Source organism: Macaca nemestrina, chromosome 1 (genome assembly GCF_043159975.1).
Source record: "Macaca nemestrina isolate mMacNem1 chromosome 1, mMacNem.hap1, whole genome shotgun sequence".
In the NCBI taxonomy this organism is placed as follows: domain Eukaryota; kingdom Metazoa; phylum Chordata; class Mammalia; order Primates; family Cercopithecidae; genus Macaca; species Macaca nemestrina.
In genome coordinates this window covers 41672446-41696028 of record NC_092125.1, presented here as the reverse complement: position 1 = coordinate 41696028, position 23583 = coordinate 41672446, and the positions used below count along the sequence as shown (strand labels likewise).

General features: G+C 40.5%; 1 protein-coding gene across 3 annotated transcripts in view; it reads right to left on the bottom strand.

Moving 5' to 3' along the window:
• Positions 1 to 23583, bottom strand: part of LOC105484570 (ral guanine nucleotide dissociation stimulator like 1) — a 298051-nt gene that overhangs the window by 23110 nt on the left and 251358 nt on the right. For all 3 annotated transcript variants that reach the window (XM_011746333.2, XM_011746336.2, XM_011746335.2), the window contains 8 exons: positions 21831 to 21955; positions 20803 to 21018; positions 17084 to 17187; positions 13507 to 13591; positions 7727 to 7816; positions 5385 to 5471; positions 2915 to 2947; positions 523 to 644 (listed from right to left, as the gene is read on the bottom strand). In XM_011746333.2, the coding sequence (XP_011744635.1) occupies positions 523 to 644; positions 2915 to 2947; positions 5385 to 5471; positions 7727 to 7816; positions 13507 to 13591; positions 17084 to 17187; positions 20803 to 21018; positions 21831 to 21955 (862 nt within the window). The remainder of the gene's footprint in view (positions 1 to 522; positions 645 to 2914; positions 2948 to 5384; positions 5472 to 7726; positions 7817 to 13506; positions 13592 to 17083; positions 17188 to 20802; positions 21019 to 21830; positions 21956 to 23583) is intronic.

Here is a 23583-nt window from a genome sequence, read left to right as displayed (position 1 = left end):
ATTAATGCCTTTATATTTTCCTTATTTTCCCCAATTCTTCCCATAGGTTCTGTAGCAATGTAGTTACCCATCATATTTCAATGCCTCATGAGTCTCTAACCCCCTCTAGGTTGAAAGCTCCCTGGAAAGGTACCATCAATTAACAGGAATGACAAACACGGTGACAATGGTGGTGGTGATAACACTAAGGACACGCATTCTAACAAAGCAATCCCACAGAAGATCGTAGTTACGCCTCACAAACAAACACTCTACAGATGAGCATCCTGAAGATAGGGAGGAACAAATGACTTGTTAAGGTTACAAAGATAAATCAGTGGCCAAGCAAGAGTCTGAAAGTACATCTTGATGCTATCACCTCAGCTTTTCCTGCCACACCATGCGCCTTTGAAAACCAAGGACCTGGAACCTAGCAGCTGCTCACTAAATAGTTGTTGAATAAATGACCCAGCGAGGTATTAAATGCAGCATTTTTCTTGCCAACGTTTCAGTTCTCCCCTGATGAAAGACAGGTGAACCCACCTCTCCTCTTCTGTCAGGAGCTGCTGCCTCTGGAACCACTGGATGAACTTTGGGTCTGGGGTCATGCAGTAGCTGTTGCAGGCAGACTGTAAGAGCTTTATCTGGGCGATCACTTCAAATTCCTAAAGCAGACAGGATACCAAAAATTTAAAAAAAAAAAAAAAAAAGACTGGATAATAAGACCAACCAAATATAGATCTTTTCAACATGAAAATATACCACACTAGGATAAAAGATGAAGAAAACCATCTAGGAGGATTCTGAAATACTGCTTCCTTAAAAATAAAGGAGCTAACTCAAACTCTCCAAAGTCCTTGTATGCTTTAATTTTTAATCCTCTTTTCTCCTTGAAAAAGCAATTTATAGGAATAAAACAAGCTACCAAAGCAACCCAAACTGGTCACTATGTAAAGTCCCAGTGGCTTCCTTTTTCTCTTTTTCACTTTCATCCTTGGAATAGAAAAATGATTTTTAAGGTTGTAAGTACTTCATAAATATATGAAAAATTTATATTCATATTTCTTAAAAAAAAAAAAAAGAAAACAAATACTTTAATCAGGGAGCTCCCAAGTTCCCCATCCCCATCTTCTTCAACCTTTATCCCTCAATAAATAAGTTTTGGTAGGGCTGAGTATCTAAACAGTCCTAGGTCTCATAAAATTGAATGTTTAGATTTCCTGAATCCTTGGGTTTTTACTACGCCACTAAATCATTTAACTAAGTCTTTTAAAACTCACATAGAGGCAAGTACATAATTATGTTGAAAATTATTTATACTTCTTTGGATGTTTCAATAAAAAAAATTTAAGTCAGCAATGGGTATAAGCTTTAGGTTTAGGTTTTACAGTCAAACGTTCCAAAAGTTTAATATCCTAGTCTAAAAAGGAAAGAGATTACCAACCAGGGTTATTCTGAAGTTAAATGACCGAGAGGGGAACTGAGGGGGCAATAACTGAATTTATTATCATTACAGGACATGACAGAAGTAACTCAAGAACTGGCAGACTCTCCAAATCGTAACTTTCCATCCAGTGACCTCATTCCTTGGTCTCAGTATCCTCAAGGAATATCTACCATCATGCTAAAGAAAAAAGGATCGTCTACAAGGGACAGAAAATTTACATTTGTCCAGGTTAGTATCTTGTTACTGAAGAGCCCAGCTTGGTTTAGCTCCTCTATGCCTTTTTGGTTTTAACTTCAATGTCATTTTCTCCTGGAAGTTTCTCTGGCCCTACAAGTTGCAGATAGATACCCCAACTACATACTTCTCTAATACCCACGACTTCTGCTTACAAACCCTTGTCAGGTTGTATTACAACTGCCTATTTATTTGTCTACCTCTCTCCTGGACTGTGAACTTTATGAGGGCAGGGAGCTCTGGTCTTTCTCTGCTGTAATTCCCAAACCCCCTACATAAAGTAGACAGTCAATATTTGTGGAATGTGAAAGTACTAAAGAATAATGAGAATACTACAGGGTAAAGTTATTATTTTGCTCACTCATTTTCCTTTGAGTCCTTTAAATATCTATTTAAATATACCATTTGAATATAAAAATCACAGAAAAATTTCAAGAATGTTTTATCTTGAATAGCACAGTTCAGAACTGTGCTATCCACAGAAAGACTGAAATTGATGTTGAGCACCCCTTCCTATGCTGACAGGAAAGGAAAAGAATAACTACCTACACCTAAGACAAAGACTATTTCCTTTCCTCTCTCGAGTAGACCCACGAGAGTTTACCATCTTTATTAACTCTTCTATGTTACTTGCTCATCGGAAACCCCTTATCCTTAATAGGGTAAACCTGGTTTTTATTTTAATTGGCAAATTAAAAAACTGTTTGTATTTATGGTGTGCAACATGATGTGCAACATGATGTTCTGAAACATGTATATACCGTGGAATAGCTAAATCAAGCTAACATACGCATTACTTCACATATTTATTTGTGGGGAGAATACTTAAAGTCTACTCTCTTAGTAATCTTCAAGTATAAAATACATTGTTATTAATTATAGGAGTGAGACTGCTATTGCTGAAACTAATTGTAAAGGAGATAAGGAGGGGACAGGGAAGAAGTGTGGGCTTTGGTGCATCAGGACAGGATGAGAACCCTGGCTTTGCCACCAAGAGATTCTGGTCCAGTAATTAAATCTCTTGAGTCCTAGCTTCCTCACTTTTGAATTGAGGATGATAAAACCCACCTCATAAGGCTAGTGGGGGATAACGTATAGGAGCATGCCAAGCAAAATGGTCTATGATAAACGTTCAGTAGGTGGTAACTCATTTTTTTTCTGCCTCTACAAAGAAACTTAAGTCCCCATTTATTTCATTTTTTTCATGGTCAGACAAAGGAAAACAGAAAACCACAGCCAATCAACTCTACTTACCCTTCTCCTTTTCTCAAAGTTTATCAGTCCACCCTGAAAGAAATTTTAATAAAAAGAGTGACCAACCAAGCTCCTTTAAAACACAGCCTTATGTTGCTGTAGGTCACATTAAAATAGATCAAAGGGGTGATAAAGTCACAGTTATCAATGATCCTATAATTATGGTTACTGTGGAAGAAGAGAATCCTGTTTTGCTTTAAAACATTTAATTTATTATTAAAAGGCAGGATAGGCAGAAAGTCTTCTCTTGAAACGTCTGAAACCAACTAAAATAGTAATGATAAATAATTACAAATCAGGATCCAAAGACACTTGCAGAAGCAGTAAAGATAAAAGCTAGTGTAAATATTCCATTACCCTTTTTTCCCTTACCAAAAGCAACTAAAACAGATGGTCATTGACTCATATAGTTTATCAAAAGGGAAGTCATTTCTCCATAGCATCATGAAAAGTTAAGTTTCAATTCTTCATCCCCTCAGCTCCTATTCTCAGTAGGCTGAATTTAACTTCTCAATCTTTGATTACTCCCCAAAATTCCCCAACGCTGATGGGTGTTTCCTGAGATAAGCTGAGGAAGAGGATGTGAAGAGACACAGAGGTCAGGAAATACAAAATGAATAAACATGTCCTCAACACTGTGGCAAACCCAAAGGTAGGTAGATCTATGCAAAATAACTTCTACTTCTTCTAATTAAGATACAGTAAAAGCAGGCTGGTTGCATATGATAACCAGGGGGTAGGATATGCTGAAATATACAAGCAATCTTTCAAGCTCATCTCCAATTTGAAATTTCTTCTTCACTTATTATTTTATTGCTGCTACTAACAAGTTGTTTGTCTGAGTTTTCATGTATTTTCCCTTTCAGAGAAGAGGGGGATGAAGGCAGTAGGGGGGTAGAGACGGGGAACAGAGAGGAAGAGGGAGGGGGCACAGAGAGAAAGAGACAGAGAGAGAGAAAAATACCCCACAGCAATACAAAAGAAAACAGCAATACAAAAAGAAAAGCACATTTGAAAAATCACAAATTTGACTAACTCCCTACCCCACCAAGCAGTCCTACTCAACATTAAAGTCTTGAGGGTTTTTTTTTGTTGTTTGTTTGTTTGAGACTGAGTCTCATTCTGATGCCTAGGCCGGAGTGCAATGGCAGGATCTCAGCTCACTGCCACCTCCGCCTCCCAAGTTCAAGTGATTCTCCCGCCTCAGCCTCCAGAGTAGTTGGGATTATAGGTACCCATCACCGTGCCCGGCTAATTTTTGTATTTTGGTTTTGTTTGTTTGTTTGTTTGTTTGAGGCAGAGTCTTGCTTTGTCGCCCAGGCTAGAGTACAGGGGCACGATCTCAACTCACTGCAACCTCTGCCTCCCAGGCTCAAGCAATTCTTCTGGCTCAGCCTCCTGAGTAGCTGGGACTACAGGCATGTGTCACCATGCCTGGCTGATTTTTGTATTTTTAGTAGAGATGGCGTTTCACCATATTGGCCAGGCTGGTCTCGAACTCCTGACATCGTGATCTGCCCGCCTCAGCCTCCCAAAGTGCTGGGATTACAAGTGTGAGCCACTGCGCTCAGCCTGATTTTTGTATTTTTAATAGAGACAGGGTTTCACCATGTTGGCCAGGCTGGTCTTGAACTCCTGACCTCAGGTGATTTGCTTGCCTTGGCCTCCCAAAGTGCTGGGATTATAGGCATGACTCACTGCGCCTGGCCTTAAAGTCTTGTTCAAACCCAAACCTACTCCTTCATAAGCCCTTTTCATCACAACCCCTCATAAGAGTTAATTGTGGGCCGAGTGCAGTGGCTCAATGCCTGTAATCCCAGCACTTTGGGAGGCCAAAGCGGGAGGATCACCTGTGGTCAGGAGTTCAAGACCAGCCTGACCAACATGGTGAAACCCTGTCTCTAGTAAAAATACAAAACTTAGGCTGGGCGCGGTGGCTCATGCCTGTAATCCCAGCACTTTGGGAGCCTGAGGCGGGCAGATCACGAGGTCAGGAGTTCGAGACCAACCCTGTTTCTACTAAAAATACAAAAAATTAGCCGGGTATGGTGGTGCCTGTAATCCCAGTTACTCGGGAGGCTGAGGCAGGAGAATTGCTTGAACCCAGGAGGCGGAGGTTGCAGTGAGCCAAGATCATGCCATTGCACTCCAGCTTAGACAACAAGAGCAAAACTCCATCTCAAAAATAATAATAATAATTGTGATCTCCCGTGTTCTCTCAGTGCATTTGTTTGAATTTCTATTATTACTACTGTTCACTGCTTATTTTGATATATTATTGCTTCCACTGGATTTTGAACCACTTCTGGTGTTAGTGTTTGGTATTATTCTTTGTATTCCTCCTAGCAGCTAGCACAATGCCATGTACTTTTGGACCTTCAACAGATACTAAGAGAAGTTAATTACTCTTTGGGATATCCAGTGAGAAGGAAGGCTGCAGGCCCAATCACACCACTCACATGGAACTCACCTCGATGTAGTCCTGCAGGGCAGTGTCAAGCATGGTCAGGTCAGTCAGGAAGGTGCCCAGGTAGGGCACAGTTCCCTGCATCACACCCTGAAGAGCAACCAAAGCAAAACTGTCTTTATTGTTATTGAAAAGTTGAAGGGTTTTAGGAATCTTCAAGCTGGAGCAAATGGATGTATTTAAGGCCTAACTGGGGGCCAGTGGTGCTAACCTCCATGAGTAACATTTTTAACATTTCTACACAAATAGGATAGAAACTCCATGATCTAATGTCTAACTTGTGAAATGATGAAAACCAAGCCTCAAAGCCAGGAGATCATACACATCTGTTCAAAAGTGTTGACAGTGGGGTTTATGTTTTGCTTTGGCTCAAATGAGAAGGATATCTGTTCTCTCTCAGAGCATGGGGACATTCCTGGTAGTTTGGAATGGTACTGGATAGTCAATGTCTCACCACTGGCTGTTGCACACCGAGAAGTATGTACCACAAAAGTATGGGGCATCACTATTAAAATGACCCCTTGGGCTAGACTTAGTGACTCACTCTCAAAGAATAGAGGGGGGAAACAGAAAAACAGTAACCTCTAAGGGAGAACCTGGCTAACTCTACCTTAACCAAGTAATAAAGATCACCATCATTCGTGTCACCATCAACATGACACCAGACGTCACACAGAAACCATTCATTCACTCCTTGATGTGATATGACGAGAAGGACACTGCACTCTGTGATATTCTTTCCAAAAATCCAGAAGCTCAGTCTAATCACTAGAAAACAGCAGACAACCTCAAACTGTGGAACATTCTACAGAATACCTGGATGGACTCCTTAAGACCATCAAGGTAATAAAAAACAGTCAAGAAAACACTGTCGTAGACCAGAGGAGACTGGGATGACAGACAACAAAATGCAGTTGGTACGCTGGATTGGGTCCTGGAACAGAAAGAAAATACTAGTGGAAAACTGGTGAAATCCAAACGAAGTCTAGATTTTAGTTAATAGTATCATGCCAGTGTCAGTTTCTTAGTATTGACAAATGTGCTATGGTTTTAGAAGATGTTAACAATGAGGGAAACTGAACTTCTAGCTTTGCAGCTTTTCTGTAAATCTAAACTTATTCCAGAATAAAAAGTTGGAAATGAAGGTGAAGGCACTTCTACCTACAACTGCAGGGATACACTATATTCATTTCACTAAATCTCCTTCAAAATCATCTCTCTTCTTCACGAAGCCACCAAGGCACTAACCATCCTAAAGGAAAAGTAAAAAGGGGTCCCCATGGATCCCTTATCCTAAATCCCATGGAGCTAATGCTGGAAATTTTAGCAGGAACACAAAGGCTCAATCAGGGTAAAGCCAGGTTACTTGACATGAGGCTGGCTGCTTCCTCAGCCAGAACTGCTTTGTGAGGTTCATACCAAGGAGGGTTTTGTCCTTCAGGAACTCACTGTCAGCTGCAGTGTGCCCTTCCCATTCTGTGTACAAGGTCTCATCCTGTACTAAAATAACGTATTTTTTGGTAACAGTTATTTTTAGCTTGTCTTTGAACAACCAAAAAAGTTTGTAACACTGTGAATGTTTTATAGGTTTCATGTTGCAGAAGAGTCCTATCATTCAAAAACACTTCTTACTTATGCTCAGCCTTCCAAAGAAAGAGAAAATCCTCTTAAAGCAGAATACTTAGAGTTTGTCAGTCTCTACTCTCCTCCCTCTGGTCTTCCATACTTTGTGCTAACAGTCGGAAGTTTAAAGTGAAGTTAAAGTTGATAATAACTATCTTTCAGTCTTAAGGAGGGAGGCATGACGCTCCTTTAAATATTGAAAACTATAAAGATTTGGTTAGCCTTGGGATTAGTAAGGAGAGCTGGGCAATGACTAGAGGGTTTAGAACAAACGAAAGGATCTCTGAGTACAATGACCAGGGCCCTGTGGAGAAGACACTCTTTCTCCTTGGTCACCACGTATCAGAAGATGACTACGGTAGGAAGCTCAGGAGGCCCTCAGGCCAAGGTGGAGCAGCTTCTAAGTGCAGGAGGGGGTGGAAGAGACTGCAAGAGGGAGGAAGTCTACCTGCTGTAGACTCCCGCTCACCTTCAGAAAACAACTTTGCCAGAAAACAGGATTTGCAACCCAGTGTTTACTTCCTACTGGTTGAATGGGGGTAATCATCTCTCTCCTACAGACCTCCCAGGGCTGCTGAGAACAAATGGGGTAGAGAATGGGAGACCCTTTCTTGGAAACCTGGGTGCCCTGTTGACTGAAGGTGCCAGTGCCATGTGGGAGCCCAGCCGCAAGCGCCCCTTCTCCTCTGTGAGCTGTCAGGGAAGATGAGGGCCAGACATACCATGTCCTTCTGGAGCTGCAGCCGCCTCTGGGTACGCTTCTGGTTTTCTTTCACACTGCTGTCCAGGTTTGCAAATTTTGAGGTTCCTTCCTAAGAAACAGAAATGCACACAGAGGGAATTGATACAGGATGCCACAATGGAGAGAAGGGGCATCTAGTTTCTCACACACAACCCTGCATAACTCTCGCTCAGAATGCCATGCAAAACGAAGAGGCCTCTGGCAGGCTCTCACAATATATATTATGCAAATACTTGGCTGGCTTGTTGCAAGCTGTCTATTTATAATGAGGCTGGTGGACTTGGATTTTCTTGTTCTTCCCTCAAATTCGTTTTTTTTTTTTTTTTTTTTTTTTTTTGAGACGAAAAAAAAACCGCTCAGTCTTGCTCTGTTGCCCAGGCTGGAATGCAGTGGTGCAATCTCAGCTCACTGCAACCTCTGCCTCCCGGGTTCAAGTGATTCTCCTGTCTCAGCCTCCTGAGTAGCTGGGATTACAGGAATGCACCACCACACCTGGCTAACTTTTGTATTTTATTTTATTATTATATATATATTTTTAGTAGAGATGGGGTTTCACCATGTTGGCCAGGCTGGTCTTGAACTCCTGATCTCAGATCATCCACCTGCCTCAGCCTCCCAAAGTGCTGGGATTACAGGCGTGAGCCAGCCACCACACCCAGCCTTCCCCTTACTTTGTAAGAAGATTACCTGACTTGGTTATGAAAGTAATCATCAATATAAGCCAGGCAATTCGCATAAATGAAGACACTTTTACAGATCCCAAATTAAACTCAAAGTAATCAGATATCCTGAAAACAATGATCGACTTCCTCTGTACATTTTGTGATTTCTTGATCTTGGCCTGACATGGATGTGCCAGCATTCTGTGAAAGAAAGGGACTACTTCTGTAGTATTTCTTAGCTAAATGAAACTTTTGCACCAGAAGTTTTCTGAGGAAGTCCAATATTGTACTACATGACCAATCCATGAAAGCCGAACTTTCACACATCCCCAGCCCCCGGTCAGTTCTTCTAAATTGCCTCTCAGGTTTGAAACTCTTACAAATCAATCCTTCCTCCTGGTGCCTGAGGACACATGGCTACCCTTTCTCTCCTCCTGTCTATTGTAACAACAAACTCTTCTACATAGAGTAATCACGAGTTTGCTGACTGAACATTAAGTGCTTTTGGTTTTGTGGTTGTGGGGTCTTGCTAAGTTCTCATTTTCCAGGAACTGCATGAATGGGGGGTAAATTGCACAATTCAGTAGTATATAACTTCTATACTAGTTTTTCCTTAGTCACTTTTCCTGAGATTTATGTATTACCAGAGCACATGACCTTCCACTACTATAAAACCGCAAAAGGATTTTTTTCAGTGGCTTGGTCTTGCTGATAGTGACAGAGCACCAACATGCTCCATCTCTCACCAGCCTTAACTCAGGTCCCAGGTACACCACTGGGACGGAACCCACAGTGACTCATTATCTATTTAAGTTCTTCCCATCACAAATGATAATAAGAGAGCTACTAGTTAATGATCTCCCACTCATTGTTTTTCCCAGGGATGGATGAAAATAGCCTATACCAGACATGGTGGTGTGCGCCTGTAATCCTAGCTACTCAGGAGGCTGAGGCAGGAGGGTTGCTTGAGTACAGGAGTTCAAGTCCAACCACAGCAACATAGTGAGACCCTACCTCTAAAAAAAAGAAAGCAGCCTAATATGCGCCTTTCCTGTGCTAGATAGTTGTAAGTCCTCCCACATTTTTGAGAATTTGCTTAGAGTGAGAAATCAATTATGTCTGACTTGAGTACGAGGGCCCACCTCTTTCCGGTGTGTAGGTCCTTCTGGTTTCCCTTCAGTATGTCAGTTATGGGCAGAGGAATAATGTATCAGAAATTATTGTAGACATGGCTAAAATTCCTAAAGAGGATTTCTGAAAAGTTCAAAGGTTCCTAAGAATCACAGAATAACAGAGGTGAAAGGGATCTCAAAAGAGGACTTAAGACCACCTTCTCATTAGTCAGGAGAGAGAAACACCTGAGATGGGGAACTACAAGACTGGTTGATTCCATGACTTTATGATTTCATGAGAATGAGATTCCATCCCTGCTAGAGATCTAAAAAGACTGACGAGTCCCAATTATTCCAAATGAGGTGTCAACTGAAAATCCACTTATCTGCCACATCCAGCAGTTTCAGTTTTTCCTTCCTCAGCCCCAAATCTCCTACTCTGCAACGTCGCGCAACACCAATCCCTTGAACCTTCTGGAAAGTTTTCATAGGTTTTTGTGACTGTATCACTCATTCTCTCCCCCTGGCTCTTCTGCTGTTTTCATATTTTCTTAATGATTCTTCTTGTCAAAGTCTTCCTCTTGCTTTTTGCTGTATTCATGTCTTTGGAAATACCATTCAATCTCATGACTTTAATCACCACCTATGTTTGGATAAATGCCAAATCTCCCTCTTCCTCCATCAATCTCCTTCTCCCTCTCTCTCTCCTTTTGTCTCCCCCCTCTGCCCTTCTCTTCCCTCTCCATCTCTGTAGTGCAAATGGCTTGCTTAAGTCTCACTTTTTCTTTATATCCATCTTTAGCAGAGTTCAGCTACCCTCATCCATGCTGTTCCCGGACTTCAGAGGGCCCTCTTCTACTAGGTCTAGATGGAACTTTTCTACTAGACTCTGGATCCATATCAATAAATGTTGGTTAACTTAAGCTCAGTAGTTACCAGCAATTACAGCTCAGAACTGTCACAGCTGTAACAGGCTCTTGCTCTAACTTTGAGTTTAGCATGTTTTGGAGTGTCACTGAACATACGTCTCCATCAGGGTTGAATTTCTGGGACTTTCCAGCAGTCCTTTATATAAAGTCAACCGAAAAAAATTCTCACCAAGAGTCATGAGAACCAAGATTTGGTGGCATTCTGCTTTCTTTCCAGATGTTTTGAAATTTCCAGACTATAATTCACCTGCTTAGAATTACCCAGGTTTCAGAAATCATAAGGACATAGCAGGTTTAAGATAGTCTTTGAGAGGAGATGAAACAGTTTTTTAAAACAATTAAAAGGAAAACCACAGATTTTTGCTAATTATCATGTTGCCTGGGCCATATTATATAAGTGGCACATTACATCTTCCCAGAAGAAGAGAAGTTAGGTCATTTAAAACTAAGAGTCCAGGAGTTTGAGACCAGCCTGAGAAAAATAGTGAGACTACATCTCTACAAAAAATAAAATAAAACTATTATACTATTACCCAACTATAAATCAGTATAAAACCAGGAGTAACATTAGAAACAGAGGCCAGTAGTTTTTCCTAGTGACTCTTTTGAGAACTTAAGTACCTTGTGATTCCATTAAAAAAAAAATGTGCTGACAATTTACACTCAGAATTAGACGCTTCACTTGAAGAATGATTAACAAAAATGACTGGAAAGGGACCTACAGATACACATGGACTGCCCAAAGCATTTCACTATCATTAATGATAATGCACAGACCATATGAATTCACAGCCAAGTTTTTCCTTTCTTTGGAATCTGAGTCATATCTATAAGAAATTTAATTTAGAGTACTGGAGTAACGTCTGCATTTAAGAAAGGTTTATGGGATCTTTAATGTCTAGATACAGCTTTGCTTCTAAGCCTTCAGCCAGAAGGCTGCCACCAGGCAATGAGCTGCTCAGTATTCAATTTATCTACTTTGGAAGGATGACTCAGGGCTATTTGGATTTGAATGTGTGGCTCCAGTTAGTCTAGCTTCGTACTGCTGACAGGGAGACCACTAAGCCATCTCCTTCCAGCCAGATGGGTTTCCATTTAAAGTATGCAAAGCCTGGGGGATGTGAAGCAGGGAGTAACACGATCTCAGCAATCATTGTTTAGTGTGCAGTTAATCAGGTAGTCCAGAACTAAAGTCAGACATCAGCACATACTGCCCTGCTCATAACACCTACACCAAGAAGGGCTAACAGTGGGCATATTGTTAAAAAGTCATGTGAATGATAAGACCCATCAATTCATGCAGCCAAACAATAGCTTCTGAACGCTTACTGCATGCCAGGCACTGGTTGGACTTTACGGATACAAAGTGAAAAGATACATACAGCCCCTGCCTGCAAGAGGCCTACAGACCAGTAGAGAGACAGGCAATTGCAATAGAGCATGTGACAAGTGCCAGGACAGAGAAATGACAGCTTCTCCTGGAGCACAGGGGAAGGCACCTAATCAGACCTGAGAATGAAGGAAGGCTTCCAGAAAAGGAGGCGTCTACACTGAAACATGAAGGATAAGTAGGACATAGGACAGGAACAGTCATGAAGACCATAACAAATGCCCTTACAGGATCGACTAACCTAAGAGTTAGCACCTGGATGCCTTTTCTTACTAACCCCACCTCTACCTATTTTCACTCCTACTCCAACTATCTTCCCTAAGCTCAAATATGCAGCTTATTCTCTATTCATTTTCATTTGTTATGCATACTTTGGTTTTACATGAATATAGCTCACCAAATACAAAAAATAACTTATATTTGCATAGCACTTTCAAGTATTTTACCATAGTGAATCTTCAAAACAATTCTATGAAGTCAACATACCAAATATTTTGATTGGCTCCCATTTATAGAAAAGGAGATTAAGGATAAGAATCACAACTTTTGATTGCCCAGTTCAGGACTTTCCCCTATGGTAGGACATAGCACACTATTTTATAAATGTTTTACCTCCCCCATGAGACTGTAATCCCCTTAAGATCAAACACTGCCTTTAATATGGTTACATCTCCAACACCTAGTGGGTGCTCCACCAATATTTATTGAACTACTAATTTACCTTCTCTATGAAGCTGGACCTGATCCATCCTGCACCCTACTCCAAAAAGGTCAGAAGAAATAGCTTTGCCTTGGTGATAAAAGCACAGGTTTTAGAGTCTCACCAGATACATTCATATTTTAGCTCTACCACCTATTCGTTGTATGCCCTAGGGCAGGTTACTACCCTGTCTGAGTCTTGGCTATCTACAAAATGATGATGATAAAATCTACTTTATAGAAAGACTATGAGGATAATATTTGGTCTATGCTAGTTCCCCTCTGATAGTTGTTCACAACCTGTTAGTTGTCTTTATTTGACTATTTATTCTTGTTGTTTAGTGTCTGTATACCCCAATTAGAAGGTAAACTCCAGGAAACAGTGTTTGTGTTACTCATCTTCATATTTCTAGAGGCAGGTTCAAAGCTTTACAAATATTAGGCATTTAACAAATGTCTGGAGAGATAAAATGAACTAAGCTCTATCTTTACCTAGTGTGTCATTCAGAAGTCAGCACTTATTTGGTGTTCAATAAATACTGCTGACTGACAGATTGTGCAATTTAGTCCAAATAAAGGATGTGGAATTGCAGGCAGGCTTGGCCTCTGTCATTCTAGGAGATGTTTTGCTGAGAAGGAATATTCCAGGGCCTCTCACCCACCAAACTGCCAGCACTTGGTATTTGCAGAGTAGCTTGTTAAGGAGGTACATACGCATATGAACTCAAGTTTCACAATCTGCTTGCATAACAGGCAAGCTAAGGGAGGTAGAAAGAGAGAGCTCAACTGGACTTAGAATTTTCTCAGCCCCAAGTTTCTTAGATTCTGCATTTAAAAAAATTTTTGCCTTCTAGTTACTTTAGGCTTTCTTTGGGGTTGAAGGAACTTAAGGAGCCCTCACGCTACTCTTCCTTGAAAGGATTCCAGAGCTATTAAGCACTACCCAGCACCCTCACTAAGAGCCTCACCTTCATCAGTAGTTCTCGGCTGGTCAAATGGTTATTATGGTCTGAGAAGATATCTGAAAGTTCTTCAAACATCAGCATTCGGTCTCTATGAAAAGGGATTAAGAAAATATTAACAATGAAGAGTTAGGAATAACCCGACACCTTCGGCCCAGCTGTCTTCAGGACGCACGTCTAAGGAGGGATTGTACTCCTCTCAGGGTTGGTGGGTACTGCAAGCACAGATGAGGCCCATGAATTTTTTTATGCGGGGTGACTTTTTATTTCTTTTAAGGTGGACTTGGCCCATGTGAAGAGAGGTATATTTCCCTAGCAATGCATATTATAATCATAAAAAAGCATTATTCAACTGGGGCATCAAGTTGTTCAATTAGGACATGTTCTTGTCAGTGAGTTAAAAAAAAAAAAAAAAAAAAAGACTGTTAGCAACACACACAGAGCCCACAGATCTGAGAGGTCATCTTGGCCAGGCCCCTAATTTTAGAGATGAAGATGCCAGAACCAGGGATTTTCCCAAATTTCCACGAATAACTGCCGAGAGTTGCAGGTATGGAAGCCAAATTTGCTGGCTCACAGGCCACTATTCCTACTCCCAGAGTCAGAGGAGAATGGTGGAACCGGGATGGGCTCTGCAACCAGAGGTGGTGAGTTCAGTTGCAACTCTCCACTCACTTTCTGAATGATCCTGGACAAGCTGCTTAACTTTCCTGAGCTTCAATTGTCTCATCTCTACAAGGGAAATATGACAGCGCTTTTATGGGACTGCTGGGAAAGTGAGTGAAACCACATATGCAAAGCATCTGCTCTGCCCTCTCCCTTTCCAGGATACTACATCTCTGTGAGCCTCGTGGCTTTCTCTACACACCCTCCAGGGTTAATGGGTGCATGATTCTGAAGACAAAGAATTAACAGGGGCAATATCACTATTTATGCAACATTTTCATTATTATGAAAAAAACATATTATTAAGAGCCTGTTTGTTTTATAGTGAGTGTAATATTACTCTAAATAATAAAGAAAATCATTAAGCTACTCATATTTGGAGAAAATCATTTCAAAATTAACTATATGTGGCCCTAAATGAATAAGTATCCTCTCTGTCTACTTAAAGCAACAAATGTGAAGGATTATAGGGAAAGTAATAACCAAATAAGATATCTTTTTTCTTTTCTTTTTTTTTTTAAAATAACAGCTTTATTGAGATATAATCCACATATCATTGAAGTACACAGTCCAATACTTTTTACTATATTCACAGAGTTGAGTAGTCATCCCCATAATCAATTTTAGAATATTTTATCACCTCAAGAAGAAATCTTCTATCCTTTAGCTATCACCCTGTGACCCTACCATCCTCCCAGCCCCAGCCCTAGGTAACCACTGATCTACATTCTGTGTCCAGATTTGCTGATTCTGGACATTTCATATACAAGTCTAAGTATATGATGTGTAGCTGTTGTGGCTGGCTTCTTTAATTTAGCATGTTTTCAAGATTCCTTCATGTTACACCATGTATCAGTACTACGCTCCTTCTATGCCTGCAAAATACTCCATTGTATAGATGCACCATGTCCAAATAAGTTATCTTAACACTGTTCCTTGAATTTTGCAATAGAGAACATGTGAAGCTGATATAGAAGTGTGTTCTTTAAGGAACTGTGACACTTCTGTAGTGTCCTCGCTAAAACACACGCAAACCAACTAAGAAACAAACCCGAAACATATGTTATACAGAATGCAGCTTAGAGGGTTTTTCATTTGTCTTTAGAAAATAGTTTTAAAATCCAGCTAGAATAAATCTTTTCATATGGCAACCAAGGAGACTAAGATACAAGTCCATTAATTTTTTTGCTCATGTTTTAGTCTCAAACTTGCTGTGGAAGAAATCTTAGGCTGGTTACATGACTTTCCTTAGTGCTCTTTTTTCAACAACCAAAGAATTACCTTTCGTGGCAATCAGACAAGGCTGCAATCAGTCGAGTAAGGCTGCATTTTAACACTTGACTGTCCCTTTGTTTTTGATACTACAGTTGAGTGGGGAGTGGTGATAAGGGAAAGAGGAGGTGAAGTAGAGGTGTGGAGGGCGGGGACACTGCATGCTTCTGATTTTCCCATCGTATTTCACCAGTGTCTATCAAGTAATGATTTTATATGACCCCATCGTTCTTAAGGAGAAATGTGTGCAGAGGAAAATCAACCAACTAATCTCTCTTTAATACACACAATCACCTTGATTATTCAAAACAGAGAAGAAAGAACCCAAGAAAAGAGTAATAATCATGAAAATTGCATTGGTCTTTGAAAAGCCTGCCATTTCTTCTACTGATAGATATTGGCGTCAGAAACAAAGCACGGGCTTTGGAGTGCAAGTAGCTGTGGCTTCTACAGCTCTGTAACATAAGGCATTATAAACGTCCACTTTATTTTTTTCTTTTTACCCATCAAAGAATCACCTAATAAATAATTTGGCTTACACCAAGTGGACTATCTCCTGAATGAGAATATGAGCTTATCAGCAAGCTTGAGGATTGTGGCACTCATTTTTCAGCATAACTTTATGAAGCTCTGGTTTACCAGCTTGGGGCTCTTGCAAATTCAAACAGTGTCAGTCCCTCAGGGCTTGATCAACTCTGAGTAAACTTATGAAACTGAGGACCTAGACCTTCCATTCTGCCCCACTAAGGCAGCCTGGCTGGGAAGCCAGCTGGTCTCCCGCTCCTCCTAACTGAAACTGACTATACCATATGTGGTATAGACCATACAGAATTTATACATTCTTCCCTGATGTAGCCCAAATTCCTCACTAGTTCAAACCTGGGCAGACTTGTTTAATGTAGCTGGCCTAGTTGTACTCACAACACAATCCCCAGCCTCTAAATCTGTAGTGACAGAGAATCAGAACTTCCCCCTCCCTCACCTTTCCTTCCTTTGCACAAAGTTCTTTGATCTACAGTGAAGTTCCAGAAATGGAAGAGATGGCAGTAGTGCAAACATCAGGAAATTGAGTTGTTAATTATTCCAAAGGTTGCACCAAGAAATATGAAGAAAAACAGCATAGGATGTGGCCAGTTAATAATTTCAGGTACTTAGAAAAGAACATTTAAAGGTTTTTAATGCCAATAAGATAGCTTTTAAAATGCTGAAACTAAAAGGACATCTAAATAGTTTCCTACTGAACATCAAGAACTAATGTCCTATCTGCACACATTACCCCTTGAGTCCTAAAATAGCTTAGGGCTTTGCAGTGAGTCTGAAAAATGACCAGAAGTAATGGCAAATTGCTGTAACTTCATCACTCCATGACTTTATCCCTCAAAATCCAGATAATAAGCACATCCTTCAGATCATCCCCAAAGCCAATAACCTTGGCTTTGGTATACTTAGAATGAGTTTGATTTCTGCACGAGCCCTGCCTCAAAAGTCATTAATGATTATGTGTAAGACGCACCCTGCCTGAAACACACAGAGGATTTCAAATATGTTTCTCTAGTTATGCGATATGAGCTTTGAAGGTGAGGACCCATCGCAACAACTAATTATTCCGGCCAAATAAAAGTAGAGCAGACACTTGGGAACTTACCTTGGGACAGCAGCCCAAGTCTTTTTTAACCGATAGATGGAATTAGACTGCAGTGCTGAAACGATGGCCCTCAAGGAGGAAAAATTCTTCAGGAGTCTACATTCCTGCATGGGGAGTGATTAAAACATAAAAGACATTTAACTATCAATATTACAGTGACTTGGTGGTTTCCTGTTTTAGAGGTATCACAGCTGCTATGAATTCTTACCACTAAATAGGCAGCTGTATAAATACTGAACATCAAAAAGTGGCTCCTTCCTCCCACCCTAGTCATCGAAACACTTTTATAGATTTTGGCACAGTATGCTTGTTTTTCTCCCGTCAATATATTTTTTTGTGTTGTTGTTACACTTTTATAGTTTCCAGCTTTCCTAGTAAAAACACTAATGGAGGTAAGTCTACAGAGCTATGCTAGAAAGAGCAACTTTCTTCTGCTGAAAGCACACAGACGTCCTAAAAATATGCACTTTAGATCGTCTTTAGATCCACAAAATGAGGTGGGCAGCAGCCACTCTTGAGGTCAGATGGTATTGAACAGCTCATGACCAACCCTTGTCCACAGAGGTGTATATAATTTGGCAATAAAAATTCACCACAAGTTGAACTTTGGCTTTTATGCTCTTAGCCAAGGGGGATATTTTTATACACATTCATTTGGTTTCAAATTGGCTTGTTCTGCAACCATAAACATTCAAAAACACCTTGGTACTTCAATGCTTCCAAAATAACTTGGCCTTTTAAAATAAAATTCATTTTGGCAATGTTTTAAAACAAAACAGAAAGAGAACAGGAAACAGAAAGGATGCCATTTTCTGGGTAAGGAGAGAGGCTCCCTATTTAAACTTAAGCTACCATAAGGATCCTATAGCATCAGCAGTTAGTGACCTTGGAGTCAAAGTCCTGTGACTGAATAGTAGGGACAGCAAAACAGACAGAGAGAAAGTCCCATTCTTGGCTGGCATGGGGAAGGCAGCAACGTGAGGAGGGTGGACCAGGCCTTATGTCAAAGGAGATGCTTCATATACAGGCACGTGACAGTGTAATAGGCCCAGTGTTTATAAGTAAGTACACCATGTGAGCACGTATTTGGCTTTGTGTACAGTATCTCAGGTAAGAGGTCCCAGAGTGATTTGGTACAAATGTAAATCACTTCGAGAATCATTCCACAAAGAAATATTAATCCTGAATATGAAGGAAAAACAGCACTCTAAGTTAGCATTGCCAAAATCTGGACACTGAAAACTACGCCAAACAAACCCTCAAACGTTTTCTTTAGAGTAAATGCCAAAGTACTTAATAAAAGTCATGTCCACCCTTTTTAAATGCCTCAATGTCCTCCCCTTATTTGGAAAGATATAAAGAGAAAAAGAGAGAGAAGGAGAGAGAGAAAGAGAGAAACAAAGAAAGAGAGGAAGGAAGGGAAGGGAAGGGAAGGATGGGAAGGAAGGGAAGGAGGAAGGGAGGGAAGGAGGGAGGGAGGGAAGAAGGGGAAGAGACAGAGAACAAGAGAAATGTTCTGAACTGCAATCTGGAAACTAAGCCTATGGGAGCATGGTTCAACAAAGGTTCACAAAAGTTATATTCTAAAAATCAGGAAACTTGCAATAAAAAAAGGAACTCAGGCACAGATACATCATGCAAATTGAAATAAACATATGGAACACATTACTCAAAAAAAGGTTTAAACTGAGGGTTTAAAGGAGTACAAAAGGCATCTGGCCCCATTTCTAGAAAAAGAGGCATCTTCCAGGACATGTGATGCAAAAGTAAAAACATACCATTAAGGGCAGTTCAAGAAAATACAGTCATTTTAAGTCAGAAAAATTTTCTTTTTCAAACATTCTTTCAATAGAAATTGACTACGGTGAATGCAGGAAAAGTAAAATAAATCTTGGTAGCAAACCACTGGTGAGTCTCATTATTTTATTATATTTCCCTACACAATTGCAAAAGATACAACATACTCAATATTAGGAAGTGATATCACCAAAAAAAGTAAAAGCCCTTGGCTTTATTATTAGCACATGACATGGGATTTGAAATATACTTCAAATGATTCAACTTGCATTTCTTATTACCACATAATGCACAATTTATATTCAATTTGGACCAAAAGTCATCCCTTGAGCCCCACTATGTCATATACACAGATGTTATATTGTCACTATAGCCAAAGTAGTTGAATGAATTGGGGTAGACAGTCTGCTTTTGAGACATGCTGTGACATTTATGGCAAAAAAAAAAAAAATTCCTTATCATTCTAAAAAGACAGAGAACTTCCACGCTATATCTCACTCAGAACTTCTTTTGTATCTCTTACTTGCTGGCTGAGCAATAAGCTCGATTTAGAATAGGAGAAATATAATAAGTTGTTTATGCAACTTATACTCTTTGTTTCTTGCTGCCTTTTGTCATACACTAAGAAGTCTGTAATAACAGACTACCTGAAGACTCAAAACAAGGCAAATTATCTGGCACAATTGTGTCTCTGCTCTTTAATCAAAGACAACAAAAGAGAATGTAACATTATGCCCTATTGATAGGGGCTGAAGGAAAAATATATTTAAGGGGATATAAAGCAAAATGTGTTTTGGTTGAGAGTTGAACCATAGTGCCCAGAACACAAATTACTATGATATTTTCATAGTCATAATTTTTCACAATCATTATTTTGCTGATGTAATTTATTCTGCCTAGAAAAAAAAATACCCCTCTACTCTTCAAATACCAAAAATCTTATCTGTTATTCGAAGTTAATTTCAAATGTCAATTCATCTGTGAAACCTTCCTTGATCACCCAATCAGAAATGATTCCTCTCTCCTCCACTTTTACAGCGCTTATCTCCCATGGCCCCACTCCTCTACTGCCTCAGGCTGAGATAATTCCAGTGTATCTTAACTTCCTTGTTTGAGTATGGGTTCCTGTAAACAAACAATTATGCTCTATCCTAGTATGTCCTCTAAGTACATAATATTGTGGTTTACACACATTAGGAGTTCACAAAATATTTGGTGGCCCCACTGACTGCACACTGTTGCCATTTTCTCAGTCATGACATAAGATGCTGTGAAGGGGAGGTCCCATGGTATGTAAGCAGTTCATCCAAGAGACTAGACTCCAACACTCGGAAGAAGGTGAGTCAGACCTAGGAATAGACTCTTCCCCTCCAACTTCAGATTAATATGAGATATGGCCTCAGATTAATATGAGATCTCTGTAAGTGTCTCTGTCCTTTAGAAAAGAGATTCAGGACTCTGAGAAAGTACCAGCTCTTCAAAACTGCAGAGGATGTAATGCCTCCAGGTACTAGGAGGGGGCATAGGTAATCACTCTGGGTTGAAGAGCGGTCTGTTTTGACATGCAGACCATCCATTTATATTTACTGAACATGGTGCTGAAACCAACACTCAGTCTGTCGTGAATACAAAGGGGAAAGCAGACAGAATGTCTTACTCTGGAGAGGTAGCAGTATGAGAACCCATAACTGGGAAGAAGTAAGTAGGGGACCAATTTTTTTAAAAAGAGGAAAATAAATAAGCTGCCAAGTTTAGAAAGGCAACTTTTTTCTTACTCTGGAACAACAACAAAAACCCAGTGGGCTCTCATATATGGTCTTTTGACTGCCTTTTCAACCAAACAGCTAAACCATTTAAACAAAGTGATGGAGTAGTCTCTTGCATCTACCAAACACAAAGAATATTTTATAAAAGACAATTACATGAGCGATGTTGATCCACTTCTCAATGATTTTGGCTCTCTGCTGAGTTTTGAGTTCTTTGCCCCCCAGTATGGTGCTGACAACACATTTGGTGAGGGTATTAAACTGAGAGATGGTGGCACGGATCGTAGGAGCCAAATGTTTGTTTTCCTTCTTATCCCTTCGAGACCAAATGCAGCCCAGGCAGTGGTGAGGCACTACTTTCTTGAAGAGTTGCTGGAATAAAAGAGGAACTGACTTTAAGGACAACACAGACATTTCGTATGGCAAAGCATGTCATCTGGGTCATCTGTAAATTGGTAATTTTGTGAATGCCTGAATAATCCTTTTCTACTTGATTTGCCTCATGGTATCCATTTCAACAGACAAAAGTAAATAATTAATATACTCATCGATAATGTTTACTAGAAGGAAAATCTCCACCATGTTCCACGCTGCTTTCTCAAAAGTGGTAAAGCAGAAGAGCTAAAGCTACCACGATAACTCCTCACAGTCCTCTTGTATTTATCAGCTAACGCCGACCTATGCAATGTGACTGACATACTCAAATATGTCCAGCTCACAAAAATATTCGAACTTCAAAAGTACAGAAAGCACACGTGGAAATGAGGAGCCAGATACAATCACATGTGGATTCTGTGAATTTATTTTATCCTAACTTATACTTTGATCCCTTTACAGTCCTCCAAATAAACAGTTCAGATCTTGAAATATTTATGAGTGTAAAGGGAGAAAAATACCCACAGAACAAGGCAGATTTTGTTTCACAGGGATTCGAATTCTTATTTCCCTCTGTGTCTTGAGCTCCAAAAGCACCTTCTCCTAGAGTTGCAAGAAGAGCTCAGGCCTGAATTATTCAGATGATTGATTCAAGTCACATCTTAACTCTGCATCTGCAGGCACAGCCTCTCTCAGGGATTCAAAAAAACTTAAAATCACATTATCCCACTGCTTTCTCTGGGGCACCAGTGCCATCACTCTCCCATGTTTTAAGTGAAAGTACACTGGATCACAAAGAGAAGACATACTGCATCCATGTAGGTCAGCTGCTCTGCCACGAGATCTTCTGAGAAGCACGTGAATTCTGCTGATCCTCCACCCTCCAGTTCCTCTTCCTCTTCCAGGCTGAAGGAGACCGTGTTGGGAAGCCCATCTGTTCACATATGGAAAAGATTAGTAATTTGGTGCCAGTGTATACAGTCTTGCTTATAGAGTCATCAGACTTCTATTATTTAGGAAGAAGAAGGCTAATCCTCCAGAACACTCTCAGGGAGACAACCACAAGCACAACACATCTAAGAGCAATGGAGATCTTCCCATCTCTGCTTGTTCTTGGATTCTCTATTAAGACCAGAGCCCTCATGCTCTCACTCTGACAAACCACTGGCTCCTAAGCCAAGGACAGAACCAGGATAGGCAAAGTCTAGAGACAGTCCTTCGTCTAGGGCTCTTGCAAACTCTTTGATCAGATCAGCTCCAGGACTAATCCAACTAACTCCTAAACCCTAACCATGCAATTCTTGGTTGCTGGGCGACTTATAACCAGAAGCCTGGAAGGACTCGCCATGAAGGCAGGTCAGACTCGGGCAATAAAATGAGCCATTTTGGTGTTAGAAATGCTGACGAAGCCCTCAAAATTCTCAAAATGTTCAGTCACTTTCAACTTCCACCCAAAGCTAAGAATGCGTGAAGCAGAACAGTCTTCAACTAAATTCACCTGAACCTATCACAGACAAGATCATCAATTAGCAAATTACATAGGGCACAGCATGGAGAAAATCCATACCCAGGACTCCGAATAAAAAGCAGAAGAGCCCACACCTGGAATATGACCTCCAGTCTCCATTTGGAAAGACTGAAATTTGATGAAGTTTTTCTGACTTAAATCCCCAGCCTTCCTTTCCTGGAACCTTTCCCCACTGCTCGGGTTGTTTCCCAACCTCAGCCCCTTCACACTCCTCGCACTGCTTCCTGTCAAACCTGTCCTCAAGGAAAGAAAACTCTAGTTACATTCAGTTATATCTTAGCAGAAATGTAAATCAGCATGTTACTACTCCTCCAGAACGCTTATATTTTGAGCCTTTTCTTTCTTTCTTTGTAGAATTAAAGACTATTGGGCATCTTGGATTAAGTCACAATGGCTTTTCTTCATTTTCCAGGGAAAAGGAGCTTCTGAGAGTGGACCCTACACCACTTCCCCTTTGGGGCAGCATGTGGGTATCTGCCTACGCTGGTGGCAGGTATGTGATTTAAGGATTGCCCCTCTATCCTGGACTTGAAGGTCCAGATGCGAATGGGGTTGGATTATGACTGGAAAACATAGGAGGGGATCACTGCCTATCCCCGGAGTCTGCGACACAAACAGGTACAAGCTAAAGGAAGCTAAAACCCCATGACATGGAGGATGTTAAGCAATCTAATTTCATAATTCTTCCTCCATACAACTCTGGCACTGTTTCATTTAGTGGAGTAATTAGAAACTTGGGATCCCAAATAAAGGTTCGGAAAGGGCCTCTCCCCTACCCTGTCAACAAATACATACATATATCCCAGTTGCCCTGCAATGCAGAGCCTAACCCACTTCAATCAAGGAGGAGGGTATGTGCTAAGGCTTGATCTTTCCATTCATTCATTCATCCATTCATTCAGCAAACACAGCAGCTCAATGTGTGTCTATAATGTTGCTGTGCATGAAGATTACATGATCCTTTCTCTCTGGGGCATAGTCCATGCCTTCACTGTTTTCTGCTTTTGATTCTCCTCCAGAGGTAAGTAAAAACA